At 40.1% G+C, this 12,669-nt stretch overlaps 1 protein-coding gene across 1 annotated transcript; it reads left to right on the top strand.

The window, feature by feature from the left end:
• Positions 1-427: 427 nt before the first annotated feature.
• Positions 428-12,437, top strand: XKRX (XK related X-linked; the record flags this gene model as incomplete). Its single annotated transcript, XM_082680707.1, has 3 exons — positions 428-762; positions 4,955-5,223; positions 10,861-12,437. 3 exons carry the CDS (start codon positions 428-430, stop codon positions 11,604-11,606), a joined length of 1,350 nt encoding a protein of 449 aa, XP_082536833.1. The 3' UTR covers positions 11,607-12,437.
• Positions 12,438-12,669: the final 232 nt, after the last annotated feature.

Genomic DNA, 12,669 nt, shown 5'->3' with positions numbered 1-12,669 from the left:
CTGAGTGTCGGTGCCCGCGAGAGTGGCTACCCGTCCTGCCTGGGGGGCTGCGAAAGGCGGAGCCGCCACGGAAACAGCTGTTCCCATGGCTCTTGACGCGCCTGGAATTGGACTCCGGACTGGGCGCTAAGATGATTGCTTTTGCCTTGTCCAACTTCCACAGCACGTAGTTGACGATTGGAATCCTGGGCCAATCAAGAGTCTAGTTTCAAAGTGGTACTCCTGGGCTCTTCATCCCAGACTCCAACAAGTCTAATTTGAGACGAGAAGAGAGCGGTCTCCTGCTCTAACTAGTAGATCTCCGTTCTGGAATTGGACTTGACAGCTCTCCTAACCGATACTTGCACTGCAGTGGTTACAGGGTTCTCTTGGGAGGTGGGGATGGGAGTGCTCTGAAGACCAGACCACAACACTCAGAACCTCGACAATGGACCGAGTTTTTGAAATTCCTGAGGAGCCAAGCGTGGAGCCGATATCCTCTCTGGAGGAAGATGTCATCCGTGGGACGAACCCCCGATTTACCTTTCCATTTGGCATCCTCTTCTCCACGTTTTTGTACTGTGGGGAGGCAGCATCTGCCTTGTACATGGTTAGAATCTATCGGAAGAATAGTGAAACCTACTGGATGGCATACACCTTTTCCTTCTTTATGTTTTCATCCATTATGGTCCAGTTGACCCTCATTTTTGTCCACAGAGATCTGGCCAAAGACAAGCCACTATCATTGTTTATGCATCTAATCCTCTTGGGACCTGTTATCAGGTGAGCAACTTTTAAATCTTTTCCCTCCTCCCCTACCCCCCAACTGTGCAGAGAAAGATGAATTTAATATTTTTAAGGCTGTTACTGTGCCTTGAATCGAATCGATTCTCCCATTCCCTCCCACTCTTGGTTTCCCTGCCTACCATCCAAAAAGTCTTATCTGCAGTCTTAAGTGCCACCACAATGAACATATGGCATGTACCTGTGTTCCGAAACCATGTATGGTACCGTTAATAAGACTTCATTTGACAATGTTTGCTATCTGGATTCGGGTTGTGAAATTGGTATGAGACCAATTGATGTGGTCACCTTGTAAACACAGGCTATAGCTTCAGAGTGTGTTATTTTGACTCTGCCTTTTAGATGCTCTTTAAATTGGGTGGAAGTTCCTTACCCCCTCCATCCCATCTCACATTCAGTTTCTTTACCCTGAGTTGCTTGGGCTGCTGCTACTGATATTTTCAAATTTTCTGGAGTTATTTGACATCTGGAAAGTATTTTAAGCCATTTGTGCTCATCTGGTACCCAAACCCATTGTAGTTTATTTTTCTCTGTCAGTTTATTGGTCTCCTATTTATCTCTGTATCTTTCTGCAATAAAGGTACACGTTAGAAGGGGGCAAAGGAAGATAGCCTATCTCTCCATCTGGATGCTGTAGCACAATGTAATAGTATTGAGTCTTTCCATTCAGATTGTTTTGAAGGGACAAGAATGTGCCTTCAGGGAGATCAGCTGGGTGCTTTGTGACCACCTAGAGGGGTGGGATAGGGAGGGTGGAAGGGAGACACAAGAGGGAGGAGATATGGGGATATATGTATATGTATAGCTGATTCACTTTGTTATAAAGCAGAAACTAACACACCATTGTAAAGCAACTATACTCCAATAAAGATGTTAAAAAACAAAAGAAAGAATGTGCCTTATCCTAGGAATACAGGCATCTGTGTCAGAAGTCTCATCTGGATGCTATGTGATTTTCAAGGTAGAGAGATGTTGCAAAACTTCTGAGGTCAGTAGGAAAGAATGGACCAAATTTATCTTGATTGCAAGAGAGGCAGAAACTTGCAGTCAGCTGAGGAATATGGGTCAGAGTGTTGATGTTGTAATTGCAATGGGAAGATATTTCATCCTTAGAAATAAACACAGTCTGAAGTTCAGGATGGAACTGCCCCCTTTAAAAAAAAATTATCAATATGTTTAAATGGGGAGGAATTGATTACGCTCCATCAGCGAAAATATGAGACATCAACAGAAACAGTGGCCTGGAATTCAGGAGACCTGGAATCTAGTTTGCCCTTGCCATTGACTAGTTACATGGCCTTGGTGAAATCCCTGAAGATGCCTTGAGCCTCAGGTCCTTCATCTGTAAAATAAATGGGTTGGGCTAGATCATGGGTCGTAAACTCAAACACTTACGGGGGCCAGGCAGGTATCATAAATGAGTGAAGCAAGCCAAGGATGAGAAAAAACAGTAGTTTCATGTGTGATGATAAGTAAAAATGAAGTCTCGGTGTGAGAGAAATGATGGAGTGTTAGTGAGTACTGTGGTAATCTGGAGTCCGCAAGATCTGCCTAAAGGAGGCCAGCCTCTCTACAGCTCCAGCCCATTGTTTCCCTGTTGGAATTCAGACCCCGTATTGCCAAGGCCGCAACTTTTCAGGACAAGCTCCCAAGACAGGATTTTATGTGAAATGGAATGATTGAACATGTTGACAACTGATTTGGTAATTAAATAAAAGAACTGTCTGGGCCAAACACGCCACAGCTGTTCGTCAGATGTGACTCAACTGGCCTATGCAACCTCTGTACTAGGTAATCTAAAGGGCCTTTCCAGTTCTAAATCTTTGAAGTTAAACTGTGAAAGGAAGACCTCATCTCGAACTTGGAACCAAGATGTCATTTAGAGATGTCATTAGAGGAGCAAGGAAACCATTCTTCTTGCCCTTTTCAAATGCAATAAATTGAGTTAACGTGCCCCAGCTGCGTTTCTACTTCTCTTTGCTTTGTGGCCTCCCAAGCCATCTTTGATTTGGACCATCCATATGGAGTGCTGAGTACTATGTTTCATTTTTGTCATTTAGCTCCCACTAGAAATGATTGGAAAGCATTTATAATCTCAGTCAGCTACCCCACAGCAGGGAAAAAATAATTAAAAGCTCATAAATCATATCCTTGATAATGCTTATTTTCAAGGCAAATTACTTTTTAGGTAGGCAGGAACTTGATGAATGCTATTAGGCACATGAAGGTGTTTGGAGGTCCTGGCTCCCTTATATGTAATGCAAAGATACTTCTGAAAATGAAAATGTACTCTCATTTGCTGCCGCTTATAAGCAAGGCAAACACGCTTACTTAAACCAGTAAATGGCCTTAAGAATAGAAGCACAAACAGAATTCTTCATGCCACCGCCTCCCCCAATGTTTTATTCAGCAATAGTATTGATGGGCTTGGGTTAAAATCTAAACTCTCTTGGTGGAAATGCACTTATGCATTTTTCCTGAATAAGAAGAGAAAGTTGCTTTTTTTCCTTTTCTGTTCTCTCCTTCCATCTTTTTCTCTCCTGGATTTTAGAGTTTTCCCTACAACATGGATGTTTCAAACTATGTGCTTTAGGCCAGTACAATGCACCAGTCTCAAAGGGATCCTGTGGAAAAATGATACAAATGAACTTATTTACAAAACAGACTCACAGACTTAGAAAACAAACTTATGGTTACCAAAGGGGAAAGGTGATGGGGGGAGGGATAAATTGGGAGTTTGGGATTGACATATACACACTACTATGTTTAAAATAGATAACCAACAAGGACCTACTGTATAGCACAGAGAACTCTGCTCAATATTCTGTAATTACCTAAATGGGAAAAGAATTTGAAAAAGAATAGATATATGTATATGTATAACTGAATCACTTTGCTGTACACCTGAAGCTAACACAACATTGTAAATCAACTATAGTCCAATATAAAATATTTTTTTTTAAAAAAGGGATCCTGTGGAGAATGGCAGCCAGCACTGTTCCAAGCTTTTCTATTGGGAGCCAAAGGCCTAGAGAGCATATAAATCTGAGCTCGTCTTTGGTCTGTTTTTTTGTTGTTGTTGTTAAATTACATTGCCATTATTAATTATAATCTTCTCCTTCCATCACTTCTCACCCTGTATTCTTTTTTTCCTTCTAACTCTTTCATTTACTCAGCAAATATTTATCAAATGCCCACTATGTGATAAGGGCGGTGAGTAAGATAAATGCAACCCGTGCCCTCAGCCTATCAGGAAAGACTGCTTAATTTTTGACACAACTGTTCTTACTTAGAAGAAATAGTTCACAGTTTCCATTTATTTCAGTGTGAGTGGGGGAAGTAGTAACTCAGGTGTTCCAAAACAAGATGTTCTAGTTGCTTCTCTTTTCACCACATCAGAACTGCTAAAGACTTCTGATTTATATGGGGGTTATGGGACAGGTACAGCAGGAAATGTGGTCTTAATATTATTTCAAGGATGATAAGATCTCCTAAGTATGTTTTACTCTTTGTAGAGAAAGAATGAAGTTTAAAAGGCTATTGTTCCCAAACAGGTCAAGAGGCCCCAGAACAACCTTGAAAGAGATCTTTTGAGGTTCCCTAGGTATATAGTATATTCGGTTCTGAGTTGTCAAGCCTTTTAAGTACCTCCGTTGCTAAATGGCTTTCCTGTGTATTTGAGAGATTTTTCCAGATCCCTTCCAAGACTTTTTGGCTGAGACAGTTATAGTTGTGGGCTTTGTTTTGAAAAAGCAGAGCTCAAAAGTTCTGATTATGGAGCTGAAAGCTTTGAATAAAGAATGCTTTACCTCAGGAACCTGAGGTGTTATGAAAACCAGAGCCTTTTGGAACCTTCATCATTTTCTCCCAACAAATTTTTAATGTCTTTGTGTTCTAGCCATTTTTCTGTCACAGGCTTATTCTTAAGTCCTCAAGCACTTCTGAATTGGCGTTCTTAGGTTGGTCGATTGCCAACCCAACACAAAGGATTTAGACTGAAGTGACACGTGGAAGGCATGACCAACTCCTTGCCTCATGAGAAATGAGTAGAACAGGAGAGAAGGAATGGCAAAAAGTAGCACAGCCCTCCTGAGTTATTTTTACCCCCTCACTACAACTTTCCTTCCTAGGACAGCTTTAGTTAAGTACTCATGATGCTTTACTTCTGCAGATGTTTGGAAGCCATGATTAAGTGCCTCACACTGTGGAAGAAAGGAGGGCAGGAGGAGCCCTATGTCAGCCTCACCCGAAAGAAGATGCTAATAAATGGCGAGGAGGTGCTGATAGAATGGGAGGTGGGCCACTCCATCCGGACCCTGGCTATGCACCGCAGTGCCTACAAACGTATGTCACAGATCCAAGCCTTCCTGGGCTCAGTGCCCCAGCTGACCTGTCAGCTCTATGTGACCCTGATCTCTGCAGAGGTCCCCGTGGGTAGAGGTGAGTGGTGTCAGGAGAGGGGAGGGCTCCACTGAAATCAAGGGTCTTAGAAATCTAGACCTGAGTGTCCAATATACTGGCCACCAGCTTCATGTGGCTATTTAAATTAAAATTAAAAATTAAAAATTGATTTCCTCAGTCATACTAGCCACATTTCAAGTGCTCAGTAGCTATGTGTGCCTAGTGATTACTCTATTGGTATTATAGAACTAGTTCTATTGTACAGCACTGAGAGTCAACTTGGGGAGCCAGACATCTCAGGCCTACCAGATTTCTGAAACTGGGGTAAGGTGTTTAGACTAAAAATGCCACAGAAAAACCCTCTCTGGACCCAGAAGAAGCGAGTAATACCAGAAGCCAGTAGGACATGTTCCCTATCCACAGTGTTTAAATTGTACTGAGTGTGTTTTGTTGGTTGGTTGGTTGGTTGGTTGGTTTAGGGATGGCTGCCTTTAAGTAAGAGGTTCCCAAATATTACGGATCATGAGAAAACATAATTACTGGATGAAAGCTTTCTTTAAAACTTACATCCCATACTCAGACCTGAATCAATCTGAGTGTGGGGAGGCCAAGAATCTGCATTTTTTAACGTACCCCAGTTGATTCTGATCAGCCACTTTTGGGAACCACTGATTTAATCACTCCTTCCAACTTCAGTGGGGAGAAAGAAAAAGGGGTGTGGAATGAATACTGATGCGAGTCAGGCCTGGTCCGGGTTCTGACCTTCTCTGTAATCTTTAGAGGAAGTTACCAAAGAGGTCACTGTCTTAATTTCCCACTTGTAAAAGAGGGATCCCGAGATGAGTAAGCCTCTAGCTTGGACTGGAGCTGGTACAGCTGTGGGTACAGCTTTGGACCGTTTCCTTATTATTAGGTGCTGACCCTGCTTGGCAAAGCCCTATGTTTCAAATAAAGGAGGAAATGTGCCCTCTTTTTTTCTCTACTAAGAATTGTTCATGAAGTTCTACTGGTCTTGAAGCTTTTTACATACCTAGAATTGACAGTAGTATGGGGAGAAAAATCTGGAAATGATGATGCTCTTCCTCCTGAGAATTTTGAGGGTAATTACATCATCTAATTAAAATATGTATGCATTATAAAAGTAATACATGCACAAACCGGATGGCCTGCAGGTAATTGTATATGCACAGACTATTTCTAGAAAGATATGCAAGGAACCATTTACCTCTAGCGAGTGAAAATGAGAAGTCAGCTGACTTTTATTAGCTTTTACTTTATACCCTTTTATATGGCTTGGATTTCTTTTTACCATGATCATGTATTACAATTTTTGGTCCTTATTGTTTTTAATTATAAAAATCAGACATGGTTATGGTAAAGACTCAAAACTGTACAGAATATATACAAAATAGGAGATGTAATCTCATTTCCCAAAGGTAATCTGTTTACCATTTAGTGTATATCCTTCCAGACTCTTTCCTTCCTCCCTCCCTCCCTCCCTCCCTCCCTCTCTCTCTTTCTCTCTTTCTCTTCCTTTCTTTCTCTCTCTCTCTCTCTCTTTTTCTTTCTTTCCTGTGCTATACAGCAGGTTCTCATTAGTTGTCTATTTTATACAAAGTAGTGCAGACTTCTTTTTATTATGTAAATATAAACATACATATAACATATATATGTGTATATATATATTTGCCAAAAAAGGAAAATTAAACATTCTATTCAGCAGCATGTTTTTTTCAAAAGTATGCCAATATTTCTTCAACAGTTATCTATATATATAATAATAATGATAAATATACTATATATTTCCTTTATATGAATTGGACCATTCTTTCTTATTTCCCTAATCTTCTGTTGGTAGGATTAAAGTTTGTTTATAATTTTTCCATCCATGCAAAAAAGTTTTTCTCTGATTACAGACTATGCTCCTGTGAACACCTTTATAAGCACCTGTGTACTGGAATGAGACTTTGTAGAATAACTTCTTAGCAGTAGAATTGCTGGGAGAAAAGATATGCATATTTAGAATTTTAGCAGTACTGCCAAAAGGTTGCATGAATTTGTATTCCCACCAGCAGTGTATGAAGATGCCTGTTTCTTTATATCTTAAACTAAATATTTATATAATTATAAAATAACTGTTTTAATAATTTACTTTATGAGTGAAACTGAGCATCATTTCATGTTTGGTCATTCTATTCTTTAAATATCTTATTTATATGTTACTCACTTTTTCTAGTGGGTTTATCTTTTCCTCATTAATTTGGAGGATCTATTTACTTATTCTGGCTATTAATCCTTTCTCTGCTGTGGATAAGTGTGTATGTATACATTTGTATAATGTTCTGTATTTGTGTACATACACACATTTTAAATGTGCATATACATGTCATACATGTAACAGATGTGCAACACACTATATGTAAGAGACAATATACTTGTAGTATTTTCTGGCATTTTGAAGTATTACATTTTTATGTATTCAAATTCTTTATTGCTTTTAGGTCTTGTGCCTTTCAAAGGCCTTTCACAGCTCAGATCTAGTAGAGCAATTTAGCCTGATCTTCCAAACAGAATGAATTTTCACAATCAATTTGTCAATTCCCCCACCAGAAAACAAAACAAAGCAAAACAATAACAACAAAAGAAAAAACATTTTATTGAGACTGTGATTGGGATTGCATTCAATTATTTAGGTTATTTTGGAGGGAGTTTACATCTTTACAGGATCAATTTCATATTAGAAGATAATTTAAGTCTCCATTTCATTAAATATTTAAAAATCACTTCATCGAGGTACAATTGACAAACAAAAACCTCTACCTATTTAATGTGTACAACTTGATGAGTTTGGAGATAAATATACATCCGTGCAGCATCACTACACTCTGTGCCATAAATATGTAAGACCCGTAGCAAGAAAACTATACTTGACCCTGGGTATCTTCAGCGGATTGTTTCCAGGACCCCCTGCGGATACCAAAATCCGTAGATTCTCAAATCCCTTATATAAAATGGTGTAGTATTTGTGTATAACCTGTGTACATCCTCCCGTATAGTTTACATCATCGCTAGCTTACTTATAATACCTAATACAATGTAAATACTATGTAAATAGTTATGAATATGATGTAAATGCTAAGTAAATAGTTGCCAGTACATGGCAAATTCAAGTTTTGCTTTTGGAACTTACTGGAATTTTTTCCCGAGTATTTTCTATCCATGGTTTTGGCTGAATCTGTGGATGGAGAGGGCCAACTATATACAAGTTTACCGAAGTACATGTCATTAAATATTTTTAAATATACTTCAGTAAAATTGTATCATTTTCTTATTATAGGTTTTTCACATTTTTGTAAGGCTTATGTCTAGATGTTCTATCAGTTTTGAAATCACTTGATTTCCTAAGTGTCAGGGTAACACCTAAACAAAGTAAATGCATCTCCTGTACTTTTGGAAATAGAGGATGGTGATGATGATGATGATGATGATGATAGGAGCTAACAGATAGCATTTACTATGTTCCAGGCATTTCTCTAATTATTTCATTTAAATCTTCACAACAACACTATGAGATACTTGTTATTATCCACATCTTACAAATGAGAAAACAGAGGCACCAAGAGGCTAAGCAAATTTCCCCACAAGGTTCCATAAGTAATAGATGGCAAAGAGGATTGGAATGCAGGACATCTGCCTTTAGGATCCGTGTTTCTAACTATAGGTCACTCTACAAAGGATGTAAGGGAATCTTTCTACAAGGCCTTGTTTTCAATTCTTCAGTGATTTCTCCTATTAAAAACTTTCTGACAACACCCTCTCTTTTAAGGTTTTGTGAATTACTTTTTGGTTTTAGTTTTCCTCACTTTCACCCACCCTCCTGTCTTCTCTTTGCTACCCCTTTTCTTATTCCTTTTTCTCTGGGAGGCCGTCTGGATCAGCATAGATGAGCAAATTTCACTAGCAGCATTATGACCTCTTATGGCATGTGTCTTTTTGTAGGGAGACAGATGGAAGGTGTTTTTACATTTATTGGAAGCATCAGGCTTTCTGCTTTTTATTACACTACTATCAATAAACGAGTTCTAAATTTAAGGGAAAGCATCACCACACTTAGCTGGCTGTACATACACCCTGATGTTCCAAACTCTACAAGGAGCATCAACTCTTGAGGATGGGACTTAGAGTGGTTTATAAAGCTAAGAGTATATCAAATCATTATGCTGTACACCTTAAACTAATACAATGTTATATGTCGATTATATCTCAATAAAGCTGGAAAAAATAATAAATAATAAAAGTAAAGATAAGAGTAGACACTTTAAGAGAGTCTTCCAGTCTTTGAGACTGCAACCCTCTGCTTAGAGCTGGAAAAGATCTCAGAAACAACGCTGTGCTTCTTTCTGGGTTTCTGTCGGAAGGTCTTTACTTTTCTTGCAGATTAAATTGACATTTCAATGGCTCTAGTTCCCTGGATCCAGTGTTTTTATGGGAACAGAAAGCTCCAGCTTTTCTTTTGGATGAGTATACTCCGGTGTCTCACTCTCCTTGAGAGCACTAGATTTTTCTTAGTGATTGGTATCCTCTGATATAAAGAAAGGAAGAAAAGGAAAGAGCCACTGTGTGACCTATAGTTGAGACTTAGGATAGCAGGATTAGAGGGCATCCTGATCCTTCAGGGCCCCTACTCTAACGCACAGTGGTATGGATGTTATGGGCTAGGAAATAGGATTTAAAAATTTTTAAACCACTCTGCCAGAAGTTTGGGGACTCCTAAAGTATACCAAAGCATTGGGAAATTGGTATTGCTGATGAGTAATACAAGCAACTCTAGAGTATGTCAGTGACCTAGGGGACCGAGGCACATGGATATTCAGTGAGTCACACAAGCTCTCACACTGCTGAACCAAGCACTTCTAATCGTAGGTATGTTATGGTGCCTCTCTAAACTCAGAATTCTTCATTAATTCCACAAACATTTGTTGAGCACCTACTATGCTCCAGGCAGTGTGCTAGGCTCTGGTGATACAGCAGTGAACAAAACAGACATGGTCCCTTCTGCTCTCATGGAATTTCCAGTATATATTTTATGTTCTAGAAGCACACACAAACAAGATTAGTTCCTTGAAGAAGATGTTCATCAAAGCAGGGACTTCTATAACCAAAGGGATTCTCTCTGAGTCTCCTAAGACTGGATTTTTTTCAGATCAAGTTCTCTCTGCCTCCAGCACTGTTTTCTCAGAAGCTTGTTTCATCAGGTAGATGCTGCCCATCCCTTTATATGTACTCTTCTTGGGTTAGTGACCTCTCAATGCTAGTGACCCCTCAGTGATGGTTCTGAGGCCCACTGTTTTTTTACTTTATTTTGTATGTTTATATGATTATTAAAATATTGCCAGTATATGTTCATTTCTTATTTCATGGGAAATTTAGAAACTAGAGAAATGTAGAAAAAATTAAAAACTGCCCCAATCCCTGTCACGCAAAATAATTTAGTTTATTTCCATTTTCTTTCTGTGTATGCTGTTTGTTTACATAGCTCTGTTCATTCGTAGGTTTGCTCTTGACTTGGGCCCTTGAGTCTCACCTATCATCTCTCTGGACCTCTGGGTCAGAGTACAAGCTTCACCAACATTGACTGATTATCTATTTTCTTCTGTTTCTTTTTTTTTCTTACAGCTGTGCTAATAGTCTTTTCCCTGATATCTGTCACCTATGGGGCTACCCTCTGCAATATGTTGGCTATCCAGATCAAGTACGATGAATACAAGATTCGCCTTGGTCCACTAGAAGTCCTGTGCATCACCATTTGGCGGACATTGGAGATCACCTCCCGCCTCATGATTCTCGTGCTCTTTTCAGCCACCTTGAAATTGAAGGCTGTGCCCTTCTTATTGCTGAACTTCCTGATCATCCTCTTTGAGCCTTGGGTTAAGTTCTGGAGGAGTGGTGCCCACATGCCCAATAACATTGAGAAAAATTTCAGCCGACTTGGCACCTTAGTGGTGTTGATTTCCGTTACCGTCCTCTATGCTGGCATCAACTTCTCTTGCTGGTCAGCTTTGCAGTTGAAGTTAGCAGACAGCGACCTTGTTGAGAAAGGTCAGAACTGGGGACATATGGGCCTGCACTATAGTGTGAGATTGTTAGAGAATGTGATCATGGTCTTGGTTTTTAAGTTCTTTGGAGTGAAAGTGTTACTGAATTACTGTCATTCCTTGATTGCCTTGCAGCTCATTATTGCTTATCTGATTTCCATTGGCTTCATGCTCCTTTTCTTCCAGTACTTGCACCCGTTGCGCTCACTCTTCACCCACAATGTAGTGGACTATCTCCACTGTGTCTGCTGCTACCAGCACCCTCGGGGCAGGGTTGAGAACTCAGAGCCATCCATTGATGCTGAAGCAAGGCAAAGCATTGTCTGATTCTGTCTTTTGGGTATTTTGGGATGGGTTGGGGTTGCCAAGAGCAACTGTGAAATTGAAGGAGACGATGAGGCTTATGGGTGAGTACCCACCAGGACATTGTTTTGAGTTTTCTGAAAGCCTATCAGAAGAAAGAGCAGCCCCCAAATAGATTTTATTTCCTTAAGATTGACTACTATGTTTGGACACCAAGGTAACCACTGTGTACCTGGGAGGGTCAGATATATCATTCACATTCCTCCCACCCAGGTCAGCTGTCTGGCTGTCCTATGAGATAACTTACCTCCATGCACCTAAGGCTCTCTGTGACCTTTAAGCTCTGCTCATTCGCTTGAGCATTACTGAGGTTTCTGTGGGCTGAACCAAATGTCCCAGAATCCCACCAGAATATATCCTGACTGATCAGAGGATGTGCCTGCTTATCAGCTATGGGTACCTCCCGGGAAACAGTCTGACTTATGTGAAACCTGTAACTGTGAACGTGGCTGGGGTCTTTTAATTCCAGTGAGAAACACTGATTAAGAGGAAAACCCCCACTATTAAAAGAGCTGCTCCTTAAATGAGTTAGCTCTCCATTAGGACTTTACTAGTGATCATTCATCAAGGATCTTTCCTTTCAGTGGCCCTTCAAAGGCACACTCTGAGGAGGGAGTACAGAGTGGGTTTCCTTCAAGGCATAAAGCAGAATGACTATCTCAGGGACCTGCATGGGCCTCCACTGTGCTGAGTGGAGTGGTTGAATCAAAGCTCTCACTTCATGCCTCCTTATCAGGGATTCCCTCCAACCTGGCTTTTCTGTGCTCGTTGACCAACATTTGATGTATATCTCAGAGAAGCTGAACTGTAATTGAAAATGTTTCTAATGTGTGGAAGAAATGAAGATTGCTTTGTGTTTCCTACTATCCTGAGTATTTTGTTGATTTGTTTTTTAGGGGAGAGAGAGGTAATAATAGCTAGGACATTGCCTTTATGTTGTTTGGGGTTGGGAGAGTGGCTAACACTCCAAGGTAGAGTGAAGGCAGAGGAGGGAAATGAGATCACATTAAATCATCATCGGTACTGC

This window comes from Grampus griseus (genome assembly GCF_964374135.1).
Source record: "Grampus griseus genome assembly, chromosome: X".
Classification (NCBI taxonomy): Eukaryota; Metazoa; Chordata; class Mammalia; order Artiodactyla; family Delphinidae; genus Grampus; species Grampus griseus.
Note: the sequence above shows the minus strand (reverse complement) of the source record. Positions and strands in the feature narration are given on the sequence as shown.